Genomic DNA, 13,913 nt, shown 5'->3' with positions numbered 1-13,913 from the left:
GTTCTGATGAAAGTTTCAATTCCCCTTGAATAAGATATAGCCTACTCTGTTATAGTTATCACCAGAAATCGGGCGAACTTAAATTTGTTTGGAGAAACGGGGATTTATAGAGTACCTCCAAGTATCCGTGGCAAAAACTGACTGAAAGTGAAGTCTTCCCAAGGGCACAAAAACGAAACTTACTATTTGGATTCCGGCGTGCTAGTATTTTCATCGGCACGATAATGACATTATTCAATGCGATGCTCATGACGCGGCGAGTAGGGGGTCAAAATGACCACGACCCGACCATGCACGGTAGTAGCCTACCTCACGAATTCACGATATCAAAATATTTATCAAAGAGAGAGCGAGTCCGCTACATACTGTCATAGATATATTAAGCTATATGCCGATGACGGTGATGATATTCTAACAGACCCAAATTTCGAAGTTGTGCAGCCATTTGTGAGTGCTTTAGGTATAAACGATTTCTAGCATCCAGATTTTAATAATCTTAGATTTGCATTCATACAAACGCCTAAGAGAGGAGATGGGGTCCTTTTGTACCCTCGAAATGCTTATATGAATGTTTGTATAAATACATATGAGCAATGAGCATGTCCACATCCAAGTCGTAATACATGCAATTTATACTAAATGAATACTAGTCCGCCCTCAAGATTACCGAACCACGACTAGCTGACCTATCGATCTCGCCTTCCGTGACATGTCACGGATGGTGTGAACGTGAGGTTCACGTTCGCGTTCTGTGTGTGAACGTCGGAAATTTAGAGGTTCACGTTCACAAACGAACCTTGGGAGGTTCTGCACTGTGAACCTTTTTCATATACTACAATTTTCACTTCATTATAACATCCTTGGTTGAAAAGTATTACATTTCTATATGTGGGCCACTCTGGGCACGGCGTTGGCAGCATAAAAAATCAACACTAAACGAGCATGCAACATGACAATCTCAATAATTTTACTTGCTTTGTTACAAAAGTTTGCTCGAAATATCCAGAATTCCGTTAGTGAATATTTAGTGACTCTCTGCTGTGAGCTTGACCCGCAATCACACAACATCAAGAGCGAAATACACTACATGTAGTCAGCCAATGATGCTTATTCAACGAATCAATGAGATTGATATCGTTGTCTGATGTGAAAAATCTAGCAAGCATGCGGGGTCAATCTTGACTTCATATGTTTACTGTATCATAAAAACCAAATCCATGCGATTGGGGTGTTGGCTACTGCTGCAAAACTTGGTAATGGGGTAATATCGGTCGCAAGTATAGAACCCGGTTTTACACTCTGCTCAATATAAATGTAGAAATACTCAAACGCCGAATACATTATCCGGTCTGGCCTAGACCGTTAAGGCGTAGCCTAAGCTTATACTCCCTTACAAGTCCTCGTCGAAATTGTTGGCAAAGTGACGGAAGATATTGATTTTATGAGATTATTATATCATTTGATTTCCCCAGTTGATACATTTAGCGACAATTAGAACGTCAATATGTACTTCAGCTCCAGCATTGTGGCATTATGTGGCCCGAGTCGTCGATTGGTATCGTGAACATTAATATAGGCTATCATTTCACTGAAATATCGGGTTAGAATTAGCAATATGACGTCACGTGACGTCATGAGTTTCACGTTCGCGTTCACACGAACCTGAACCTTTCAGAGGTTCACACCATCCCTATGGCATCCCATTTCATTGGTCGCTTGCTTTTCTATACTATCTTCTTTTTCATTTTCATTCAGTGTGCAACTGTGCATGCCTCCTATTTGCATCGCCCAGGCCAGACCTGGGCAAACTGCGGCCCGCGAAGCTATTCTGTGCGGCCAGCGAAAGGTTGCTTGGAATTCAAAACATAAAACTTAATTGCTTTTTAAATGACTAAAACCATAAAATCTATCAAATGAACAAGAAATTCGTTTACTTTGAAGCCTGTTCAAGTGTTCATTAATATGCCACGATTCCGCTACCTCCGTACCTGACATGGGATGACTCGTCTTCCCATATAGTTTAGTCCAAACCATCCTTGTTGCCATTGTCACAATACCCAATACGGTATGTGTTTCAATTTGTTATGGGATATATTTTCAACTACCTAATTCGTAAAACAAGTCAACCAGTACTCGTGATTACTACATAACTCATCAGATCTATCACCCATAAAGGATTAATGGGCATGCCAAAAAATGAAAACTGAAAACTGAAATTCAAAGAAGGTTAAGGTTTAGAATTTAGAGCACTAAATATTCGCATACTGGAGTCAGGGGTAAACCCGTCCGTTTTGCCGAGCATGTCGCGGAGAATAAGGACTTATAAATTCGGTCTTACGACAAAAGCACGAAACACTCGGTCAAGGGAGGGCGAAGTTCAGAAAAACTGCAAGCTTCGCTCAACATAAGGCTATTTAAACTACACACTGCTAGGAAGGCAGCGATTAATAGAATTAGCTTTGTACCATTGCATATACATTTCAGTGCAGTGGTTCTGGAATTGGGAGACGTGAAAGCATCACGAGGGTGGCGCGAAGTAGAAGTTTATTGAAAAAAAACTCGCGTTTAATACTATTTCGAATGATGACAGCAATTAAATATTTTTTTAATTAACCGTCACTTTCTCCTTACCTAATATCAACACATTCACTGAGCAGCTTTTAATAACAATGTAATTTGGAAATAAAATGAAAACACCCTGGAGAATATAGCTAACAATTTTCACTCGTCCCGCCAACGTATTTATTTTTCTCATTTGGCCCGCCGAGGAAAATAATTGCCCACCCCTGGCCTAGGCCAAGGTGCGGGTTTCTGATTTCAAAGAATTCTCCGAGTCGTTTCGACTCTTTCCTATTTTTTCATTGTATCGCAATTTGTGTGGTGTACTGAACTGATAAAAGCTGCTGATAATCGAACCTATTAACAATTTCATAATTTCAAAACACCTCAAGACTGCGATACAATGAAAAGATAGGAAGGTGTCGACTGTCGAGTAGCCTAGTCTTTGAAATGAGACACTGACCTTGGCCTAGCTATAGGCGATCTCTAACCATATAGTACCCCTATTTTGATTAATTTGACGGTATTCGGTAAAATTAATTTTGCATCCCCACGTATACTCTAGTATGCAGAATGCAGATCCATAATTACGTATTATATTAGACACGCAAGATGGCCTCTATGAGTTATAGTTATCGCATTAAATTACGGACTTCAAACACCACGCAACCTAGGAAAAAGAAAACTTCTATAACTAACGACACGTTGGGTCATTTCGCCCGTACCTTGCATGAGACAAAACAAAATGGCCAGCTTCTACGAGTAGCCGGATCAATCCGGTAGGTATATAATCAACAAATTCTACAGACAATCAATTGGGTTAGCTGTAGGCACGCGCACACAGATCAGATGATCAGCTTCGAGTAGCAATAATTCCCCTTCGGGATATGTCTTGAATGCGTCTGGTGATTGTCTCAACGTGTCAGAGGAAGTATGAAACGTCTTTCATTACCGAAGATAAGTGCCGTTGGGGGAAGGATTTATGGTGCATCGTATTCCTCGACGACCGATCAGTGAAAGCTCGGCAGTAGAACGGAGGACGATTTTTCTAAAACCGTTAGGAATGGGACCTACTTTCAGGATAGGATGGTCATCGGTATGGAACAGCTACGCTGTTACAGAGAAGTCGGAGAATAGGGATATGGGAAGATTATCGAGACTTCAGACCACGCCGGTCGTAAAACAAGACGAAGTAAATATGACTTCAGCGGCAGGTTTATCATGTGATACCAATCCTGGGTATTGCCTTAATAACGGCATATGCATCGTCAACGTCCACGGTAGAATGGAATGCCGGTAGGAAGATGAGGCTTCTCGAGAAAATGTTTTCAGAGATGATTTCCTTTCGTACCTTTTTAGGTGCCTCTCAACGTCAGAGTTATGGTTCCGTGGCGATCACTGTGAGACAGCGGAGAGTATCGCGAAAGTGTCGGCTATCGTGGGTGAGCTATAAATGGTGTGAAAGTTTCTTTGACTCATTGAGATGCACATTGTCCTATATTGAGAGTTTTACCAACGCAAGCATTTGTTATATATAACATAGGTCATCGCTACTTACACACACATGTTCCTTCATCCTTATCACATATATTATCCTATTCGACAGGTGTCTGCGCTGCAGTTGTTTTTGTAGTTGTTATTCTTCTAATTATACGGATAGCAAGGTTGACGGTCAAAGTTCAAAAACTAGAAAACCTTTCCAATTCGAAGCGTCGCACCCGAACCCGGGCATATGTTGGCTGCAGGTACAGTGGAATGGTATTGGTATGATATACTATATTTGATGGTTTAATATCTCTGAAGAATCGGATCCGGTTACCTAAAAGCCGCACGTTGCACGCATACACAGGTCCATATCTGCCGCACCAAACCCCCCAATAAGGGAGGGGGCGAGCTCGAAAGTGCCCATAATTATTTCGCGAATCAATATGAATTATATTTTCTACAAAATGTTAAACAAAATCTAAGCATCATTTTTTTAAATCGGCTTTTCTGCGCCAGTGATTACCAGGATTTCTGAAGTTTCGGCCAACATGCGACTTCGCAAAGTGTGTTACCAAATAAAACCTTACCGAAAATGACCACCGCGTGTTGGCCGAAACCATCAATATATATGTTACCAATTGTCCATAGGCTCGGAATAGTCCCGCGCTCGCTATCTGAAGTCACCGCCTCCCTCATCTCTACCAATAAATGAGATGAAAGATGAAAAATTAATAGCAATATATCCAATTATCATTATTATAGACAAAATTCAGTCCTGAATATGATATTTTTGCGCCACGCGCGACTATCAATACATACTGAACCCCTACTTCAGTAAAATGTGCTTCATCTGGAGGTGGTAGATAGGGCCGTCGCCCTCCACTAGGAGTTTGGTGTACGACACTATTGGGGCCCAAGACCAACGTTTTATTTGACGGGAGGCTGACGAAGTACTGTTTCGGTCCTGGTTTTTACAGCCTGGTCTATACGTCATTGCTGAAAATTGGCGTAAAATTTTCAACAGTACATCCCAAGTGGCATCCTGGTCACACTGGAGTCTACATATCCGATTTTATGGGAGGACATCATGACTGCCGCACCCCAAACTTCTCGCAATTGTGGTGAGCTCGATTGGGGTCCAAAATATATAAAAACATAAATTATATCAAAGAATATTTTAGGGAGATTTAAATTGATATCTCTCATCGCGCGATTTAATGTCACTATAGATATTTTCCTTTTTATACGACCACCCCTCCCCACCAAGAAATGAAATACGTATAATTATAATTTATAGAAGGAGCATTTCGGCGCCGGCCATTACCGCGATGCGACACACCAAGAAATATGAAGTGGTCCGCGGACATATGGGAATGTGGGTTAAATTCCGGGTTAGGATTGGACGAGATAGCGTAATGGCAAGGCGTCCGGCATCTCGATCGGTATAGGTCGTGGGTTCGATCCCCGGCCGGGTCAGACCAAAGACCTGATTGGTAACACTGGTATCCATGGCTTCCCTGCTTGGCGCTCATGCATTACTGTGATAGCATGGAGGGGTGGTGCAAGACTTATAAAGCCGTAAAAGGCTATATCTGCACCTTCCTGTCCAGCGGCATATGCACATCATACACTCGTGGTATGCATATGTACAGATCGTGTGTACGTATGTCATGAATCTGTGTATGCCGCAAAAACATCAAGGAGAAAAATAAACTTCTTACTACTTTACCAAAGCCGCAGAATTCTGCGCGATGCATCTTCGCCGCAACGCATATTGACTAATGACGCTCAATCTACAGCAATTTTCGAAAATAAAACTTCTTCTCATCACACAGGGGCTGTTTCGGCAAAAACCACCTGAGTACTGCTATAAAGTAAAATCATTCGTTACTGAACACTTCCGAAGAAAGGCGACCTAGAATAGTAAGCACCCGCTCTATTCGATTTTAGATAAATACCCACACTCATGATATGCATATGCGCAGATCGTGTGTATGTATATCACGAGTCGGTGTATATGCCGCAAAAACATCAAGGACAAAAATAAACTACGTCCTTTCCTTTCCAAATTTAGGGTCGGGTTTGGGTTATGGTTGGGGTTAGGATACATAAGGGTTAATTTCCGGGTTGTGGGGTTAGGGTTGGTTTTGGGGTGATAATGTCACATGCTGAAGTGACTCATGCGAAGGTGTCCCATGCTCATTGCTCAACTGTCATTTTTCATTGTGTCGCATAACCAATGATCGGGCAACCGTTATGAAGTTTCGGCGAACATGTCACTCGTCGAAGTGTGTCTGCCAGAAATATCGGCAGTGAGCAAACCTTCGCCGAATATAACCGTTGCGTGCTGTCCGAGACCTTTGATATTATGCTAAATTTTCCATTGTCTATATGTGCCTAAGCCCTAAATGGTCGCCACCAAATAATTCTGTCCCTACAATCTGGATCACACAGTATCAATGCCCCCCCCCCCAACAGGGGGAAATAATGCGCTCAATAAAGGCCTGCTAACTACGCACATACTTACACATTAAAACTACCTCTTTCGAGTGGTGGGTGAAAGGCACGTCGTCAAAGTCAGTCATATCAGTTGGTTGGTCACCCTGTGAAGTTCCAAGACGGGCGTTTTTTAGGTGGGAGGTGACGAAGTGCTGTTTCGGTCCTGCATGACATATTATCGTGCGTTTTCACTTGTCAAACACAAATTCATATCTAACTTTCAAGGTTTGCAAACCCATGCAACACAGATCGAAGAGAGCTTCCAGGCTTGCGAATGTACTTCTCCCCTATGTCGCCGGCGTTGAGCGAGGGCTACTTCGCCAGTTTGGGGTCGCCAAGTCACACCTCCCCGTCGGTGCGTTACTCGCAGCTCAGCACCATAACCAAAGTGAGTGCACTACTAGTACTAATGATATTGTGTAGCTACAGTGAAGTTTGCTACAACATATTCGATAACTATAGCTGTATTTCATATCCATAACAAAGTCGTCTCAGTGTTGCATTAGAAGTGGAATGGCAAGGTATAATTGTGACTTGCTGTTCGTTCGTTGCCTCTTTACTATGGATCGCTAGTACGGATTTTTGAACGGTTATTTGGCAAAGAATCGAATTTTAGAATAAGACCGCACGAAAGAGTTACAGACACGGTTGATTCACATGTAAAAAGTAGAAATGAACGCAGTCTAATACAATGTTGTTTACTCGGCCTTAACCGGCATATGAAGAGGCACGTTCTTCCGTATCTGTGTTGAATGAATCCATAATGTCGCCTCAATATTGTGATTTATTAATGTTATGTCTCTTTAAAATCTCCCCCAACTTAATCCCAACCCTTTAGGCTGCCCGTCCTGTGTGTGGACTGTGGATGAATGCTACCTAAATTTTGTACTACCGTTTCTGTAAGAGAAGGACGGGGAAGCCAGAACGTTGTTCATGTCTAATGGCACAAGCAACACTGAGACGATCAGTAGCAGAACTGTCGTCAACAATCCGAAGAAGAGCTATTCGACCACGTTTCAAGGATCCTCCGATCGACCGACGAATAGAATTCGATTTCAAACTACTGGGGTTGTTTTGTGAAGTTTCTGCATTCTGTTGCTAATGTTCGTGCATAAATGATGATCATAAATATGAATTTGGGGATTTTGATCAGGTATATAGATATTCCTGATTTTGATACACGCGAGGACGGATCGTGTGAGAAATGAGAAAACGTTATGGTTTGCGTGCTAATGAAGCAGTGTAATTGATACCGCAAGGTAGCGGTAGTTGTTCGATCGCACACTACGAAGTTGTAGTAAGCCCACGACTTGTTTTGGTTGTTTACCAACTTAATTCGTCAAATGCCAAATGGTCGATCCAGACGTGTCGCTCCGAGAGCTTCATCGTAGGTCCTTCCGATATAGTTTGACGCGGGGTCGATGGAGGTTGTACAGATAATTTCAATGTCTTCGGAGACCAGATGTATCCGTTAATTGATGCTGTGCAAATTAGACAGCCTTAGTAATTAGTGGTTGCAGTTCCGACTGTATGGATCGCTAGAATACTTTGACAGGATTCGTGTAGTCGCTGGAGAATGTACAGTACATACAGTATTACCAATGGGCGATGGATACTGGTTCAAGCTAGGGCTGGTCCCGTACCCATCTGAGATGAGTTATATATACGACACAGGCGCCGAAAGCGGACTTTATTTGTGGACTCGGATTACAATCACTTCAAAATATAATTTTACTTAGGCGCAATATTGAGGAATAATTATGAACAATGACGTGTCTTTCGAACGCATTTCAGTCGCTGCATGATAACACGTCGCGATATATCATATCGCAATATCCAATTACTGCGTGCTTTTCTTGCTATCGTAGGAATGTGTATCAATATCTTACTTTGAAATGGCAAAGAGAAGGGTTGTTGCATAACAGGACAGAAATATACATTATACTCGCAGAGTGTAGTAATTGAATTCCCCCCCCCCCCACACACACACACACGTTGCATAGTATGACGTGCGACGGTAAAGTTGGAATATAGAATATTTCACTATTGATTGCTGCCGCAGACCGACAGTCGGCTCATAATCCAGGACGCGGCAATACGTACGCAACGCAATTAACGCTGTTGAAACTATATTTTTTTGTGACGATTTAGTCTGAGAAATTCATGCCAACACCACTGGTGGGTGAATATATCGCGATGCGATAGCATCTATGGTCCCATTATTTGGTTACACAGGGCGTGGTGATGTAAGTTTGTTGCTGTCCTTTTGTGTATAGGTTGTCGATTAAACATTGCTCCAAGTCAGAACCTGAAAGCCTACCTGGAAACGCTGTTCGTATGCATCGCGAATGAGCCGCCGATCTCATTCCTACTTGATTTTCTCAGCGCGATGAGGTTTTATGGCAGTGCATGTATATCGTGTATTAATTTTCAGTACATCATTGTATCGATACCCTGGGTCAGGGGTCAGTAACCTCAAGATCACAGAGCCGTTTTGACCCATTTTTCATCAAATGTAATCATTCGGTAGACGATTGTTTGATCCCCGTTGACGGAAACAATATAGTTACGGTTTCCGTACGCTCATGTTAAGTATACAGCATTTATGTAATCCGTGACTAAAAATAATAAGACTCAAATTGTATTTGCGAGAGTAACGAAAACGTAAAGATTTCAGAGATAATACAATGATCCTTCGCTGGTTAATGAAATCGAAGAAACAAACGTTCGAATATTCTGTTTCGCTTACTGCAATTGTCTTGCTGTTTAAATCCACGTCCAAATACAAATGCAGAATTCACTTCACATGTATATCAAATCCAGTCCGATCAGCGTATATCCGGCCCGTCAACCAAAGCTAGTCAAGTATTCTTCCAGCCAGCGAGTCGAAGAGATTGCCGGTCCCTGACTCGGCGAAAAATGGAAATTCATGTCATATTAGGTCTTAAGTCTGTCTTCGTGTGCTACGCTTACATTATTTCTGCGTTATTTACGACCGTCTGCTTCTGAAGAGGAGCAGGGGTGAATTATACCAAGGAACATAAGCGCTTTAAGCGATAAAATCGACATAATAAAGATTGGTTTCAAGACAGGTCAAAGAATAAAAATGGAGAGGGGAAAAGTGAATGGCATGTGTTAAAAAATTTGCTTTTCGCAAATAATGTGTACGAGTGTACGCTGTACGTATACGTACGATACAAGCAAAATGAAATTTTGACCATGCCTCAACCCCGTTGCGAAAGACGTTACCAATAGGCCAATATCTAGAAACGAGTTAGGTGTAGTTTAGTTTTCATGATCGCGAAATGGCATATTTACCTTGCGGGGGAATTGGGGCACGGGGTCACTAAAAATCTGAGGCTGATACGGTAGACGGACATCATATTCAAAGTCAGCACCTTCAGAGATCGTGTTTCGTAAACTACGCAAGTGTTATTTCAGGGCATTTTATAAAGCTACAGTCAGGCGAGAAGAGCCACAGCCACATGCGACTCCAGAGTCGCGAGTTGCCGACCCCTGTCCTACAAGCATAAGTAAACACCTGTCTGCTATCGGCCAGTCGGAAGTCAATTGTAAATATTGTGTTGGTTATCAAATCGTCTGGGTCTGCGGAGGGTTGGATTTGATGTAGCCTATAATACAGTAATACACTATACATTTGGATCAATAAGACCAGATAACGCAGATTTCCTGTTGATTATATAAGTATGTTGATTCATACATTGGCTATATTCTCTAATATATCATGGTCACGAGCGCAGTTGTTAAGATAGTAATTCGTGCAAAATTTGCTTATCTAGCTAATGGTAACTGATTAACGTAAGCCATATAACAATGCAGGCAGAGTCAGTTAGGTAAGAGGTATAGATGGTATAGTAGGTACCAGTTGATAATAATGTGTCATAGTCACAGTGTTTTCCAATTCGCCACATCCTTGATAGCAGTAGCCTGTAGGCGTGATGTGTCGTACTATTTGGTGTTATAATTCGCATCATACCGATGGTCAACTGCAACTCCGGTTGAGACGATCTGGAACACTACCGAAGCGATCGAAGAAAGTGATCGAACAAAGGATCAAAAAACCCAAATTAATATATTCGACATCCATGAACTGAGTTGCTTAGTATAATTTCCTTTATGCTCCTTGCCATATGCTTATAGCTATTTATAACACTGCATAGTTGCCACTTGTCACTTAGTAACTCGACTATAGTGGACGCGTGTGTAATGCGTATACTGAATTGACTTAGCTTCGTTCAGTTCAGTTGCGTGGCCGGATACAATTTGCGCTTTTCCAGTGCTATGAATCTATTTTTATTCTTGTCATTAGTAATATTAATGCAAGTTCGATCTGAAACCATCCGCTCAATCCAGACGGATGCATCCCGCTGAAGTCGTATGATATAGGGCTATATGCAATATGCATTATCATGGTCGTAATGATGCTAAAATCATTTTAGAATATTTTGATAGGAAATCGCATGTATCCGACCACCGGTTGAAACTTTGTTTTGATATTGTTGATAAAGTATTCCCAGCTGACTTCTCTTCAGGGTGACTCATTGAATTGCTTTCTTGCAAATATTTGTTTCGCGTACATCGATTTGTAATTCAATTCGAGAGTTTGGTTTATTTAACGACGCTTCGTCTTACAATTCATATATGCGTTGCATGTTGTGCTGACTTACCGTCCGTATCGAGATGTTTCCGAGCTCCAACTGTGTTCGAGTGGGGAGTAGCCTCAAGTATTTTAGAATGTAGTAATGTGCGTAAAATTGAACTAACTCAGGAGCATGAGTCAAGTCTGCGAGACCATATATAGTTATACCGTGACAGTGACAGTACTTCTACCATTAGATAGAATTACTGTTTTTAAGTGCCTATACGCAGAGATTTCAGCTACCTTATTGTGAAGACTCGAGTTGGATTTGCAAGAGTATTTTCCACATTTTGCATATTCTCTGCTCATTCTAAATCGGCGTCCCGTCGTTTTTACGGTATTCGATATGTATATGTAAATGTTTGTAACCTGTAACCGCAATAATGCTATGTTACCAAACGAAAATAGATTAGTTCGGGAATCATTAAATGCATTAAAAATTGATTAAAAATTCAATCGCATATCTAATGATCGTCATCAGCGTCTGTAAATGAGGCTTACTGATCAATGTGCTCAAATTGATATGCTGAAAATGCCTTGCGAGGCATTTTTGCGATTTCAACGCATACAATGTAATCCCATTCAACAACGATCCCCGCACCCTATGTGACTTTTCCGGTCAAATTCTATGCCCATTGCCCATATATGTGCCACTATTCAAGTGTATAATGTCCAAATGAAATATCGTCTGCCTTCTAGTTCCGAGCGGATTATCTCATCAATCCGTATGATGAGGAGTAGGTGCATCTCGGATTATTGGTAAGCTGTTCGGCTCCATTGAACTCATCAGCGTGAAAATAATCTTTGGCGTCCACAATCAAGGCACTACAATCGATTCTATTTTTGCTTTTGTATACAGGTTGCAATGAGCGGCTGACAGTAATTATTACCAGGAGATATGTTATAATATTCGTTAATTTGGTCCTGTATAGTGTGCACAAGACAGAGGTAAATAAAGTTTCCTGGGTTCGCGGTCATATCCCACGATGATTAGACGTGGCTGTGGCATGTGCTCCGACGTTTTATTTGCAGTTTCGAAGGATTTCACCTTATATATATGTATCATCGCCGCTGAGACATATCTATCTGCAAGGTACAATGATATCATGCTCGGAGGTTTGGCACTATCACTGTTTGGAAACCATACTATTTATGAAATGGCCAGTGTAATATGCACATATAAAGTTTTCAGAAAACTGGTATTTTTAATATGATATCTATTAATTTTCTTTTAGTGCGTAATCTTTCTAAATGACAGAACAATGAGTATTACCGTCGCTACCTCTGAGATACACGGTGGTGCTCGGTTCAAGGACATAAAAAGCTCTCCGTCTCAGCGATGACTAACGTCACCGGTACCTTTGCTGCTTGTGATGATGCCTCCTGTTTTCAAAGTAATTTGTCCGGTCAAGATACGTCCAACGGGGCGACGAACAACATAGCTGTTGCGATACTTTCTTCACTGCTCGCCATCGTCATATTTATCGGGAACGGACTGATAATCGTGTCCGTATGCTTGGTGCGAAAACTACGACAACCGGCAAACTATCTGATAGTCTCTCTGGCCTTGTCTGACTTTTTGGTGGCGGTGATCGTGTTGCCGTTAACGATAGTGTACGAGATACTGCAAGAGTGGGTGTTTGGGAATACGATTTGTAACATACACATAAGCGTCGACGTTATCTGTTGTACGACGAGTATTTTGAATTTAGTTATGATCAGCATAGACAGGTACGTATCGCTCGGTTTCAAGTACGTTGAAGTGGCGATGTGTTGGCGCATATGAAACTTACGGCATCGACGATACACGTCGAAGAATTTCAGAGCGATGAACGTTACGAAACCCTATAACCTTAGCATGATTGACGCGTCTCACCAATATATTTCACTATGTATCGCCACGGCCCACGATTGTATTTACGAATGAGCAGGAAGTCAAATTGGAATTGAATTTTGACAAGAGATGTTATACAATACTCTTTACTTCGTGTACGCGCTGTCAATCAGTCAACGGACTGTTGATTGATAGTGATGTCGCGTTCGACTGGGATTGTATGAAGTGGAACCGCGCCGTTTGTCCATTTAGCAGTCTATTGAAGGCTTTCCATCGCATTTCTTTGAAACCCACGTCCGCACACACATCTTGTTACCAATTACATGCCGTAATCAAGACACATTCTCGATTGTTCACACACTCTTTGGGCACGAGCTACCGCGTTCGATCATCGCTTCTTGTGCGGGCTTGGGTAAAAATAACTGTTTTCTGTCGCCTTCAGATACCTCATGATCGCAAGGCCGTTTTGGTACCCGAAAAAGCGCAATTCTACGCTGATGTGCACGATGATAGCCAGCGTGTGGATTGTGGCGTGCCTTGTTATCTTTCCGGCCATGTTCGGGTTTGCGAAAAACGTCACGGACGGTGAGACAACCATAAAAGTATATCTTTTGCAGAATCTTTGCGGATTTAATACTTCCAGACTCAAATATCAAGTCAAAATACGGCAACCGATTTAATTTGATACCATTTATACTATGTTGTACTATATTGATACCGGGTTGACAATATAAAATTTGATATTGCGTTTATTACGAATCACCAGTGTACCGGATATTCCAATCACATTTTCATGCATTCGATGGATCTATTAAAAGAGCCTTAACCCTGGATGTGACTGATAAACAAACACCCAACATATTCTTATTTTTGAAC

The 13,913-nt window shown here is 41.7% G+C and overlaps 2 protein-coding genes across 6 annotated transcripts in view; both read left to right on the top strand.

Moving 5' to 3' along the window:
• Positions 1-3,245: 3,245 nt before the first annotated feature.
• On the top strand, positions 3,246-7,678 carry LOC145454686 (uncharacterized). 4 transcript variants are annotated; one of them, XM_080332673.1, is made up of 5 exons: positions 3,246-3,855; positions 3,919-4,001; positions 4,166-4,304; positions 6,792-6,931; positions 7,453-7,678. In XM_080332673.1, the coding sequence occupies exons 1-5, from the start codon at positions 3,542-3,544 to the stop codon at positions 7,482-7,484; spliced, it is 708 nt and encodes a 235-aa protein (XP_080188799.1). In that variant the 5' UTR covers positions 3,246-3,541; the 3' UTR covers positions 7,485-7,678. The 4 variants fall into 4 exon arrangements, with proteins under 4 accessions (XP_080188799.1, XP_080188798.1, XP_080188797.1 ...); XM_080332672.1 differs by having other exon boundaries at positions 7,448-7,678; XM_080332671.1 differs by having other exon boundaries at positions 6,769-6,931.
• A 122-nt stretch (positions 7,679-7,800) lies between these two features.
• Positions 7,801-13,913, top strand: part of LOC145454685 (5-hydroxytryptamine receptor 7-like) — a 30,538-nt gene continuing 24,425 nt past the window's right edge. For both annotated transcript variants that reach the window (XM_080332669.1, XM_080332668.1), the window contains exons 1-2: positions 7,801-12,934; positions 13,480-13,622. In XM_080332669.1, the coding sequence (XP_080188795.1) occupies positions 12,543-12,934; positions 13,480-13,622 (535 nt within the window). In that variant the 5' untranslated portion in view covers positions 7,801-12,542. The remainder of the gene's footprint in view (positions 12,935-13,479; positions 13,623-13,913) is intronic.

The sequence above is a fragment of the Botryllus schlosseri genome, chromosome 13 (genome assembly GCF_051294905.1).
Source record: "Botryllus schlosseri isolate E-star chromosome 13, Bs_hap1, whole genome shotgun sequence".
Classification (NCBI taxonomy): domain Eukaryota; kingdom Metazoa; phylum Chordata; class Ascidiacea; order Stolidobranchia; family Styelidae; genus Botryllus; species Botryllus schlosseri.
The sequence above is the reverse complement of the archived record's forward strand: the minus strand, read 5'-3'. Positions and strand labels throughout refer to the sequence as shown.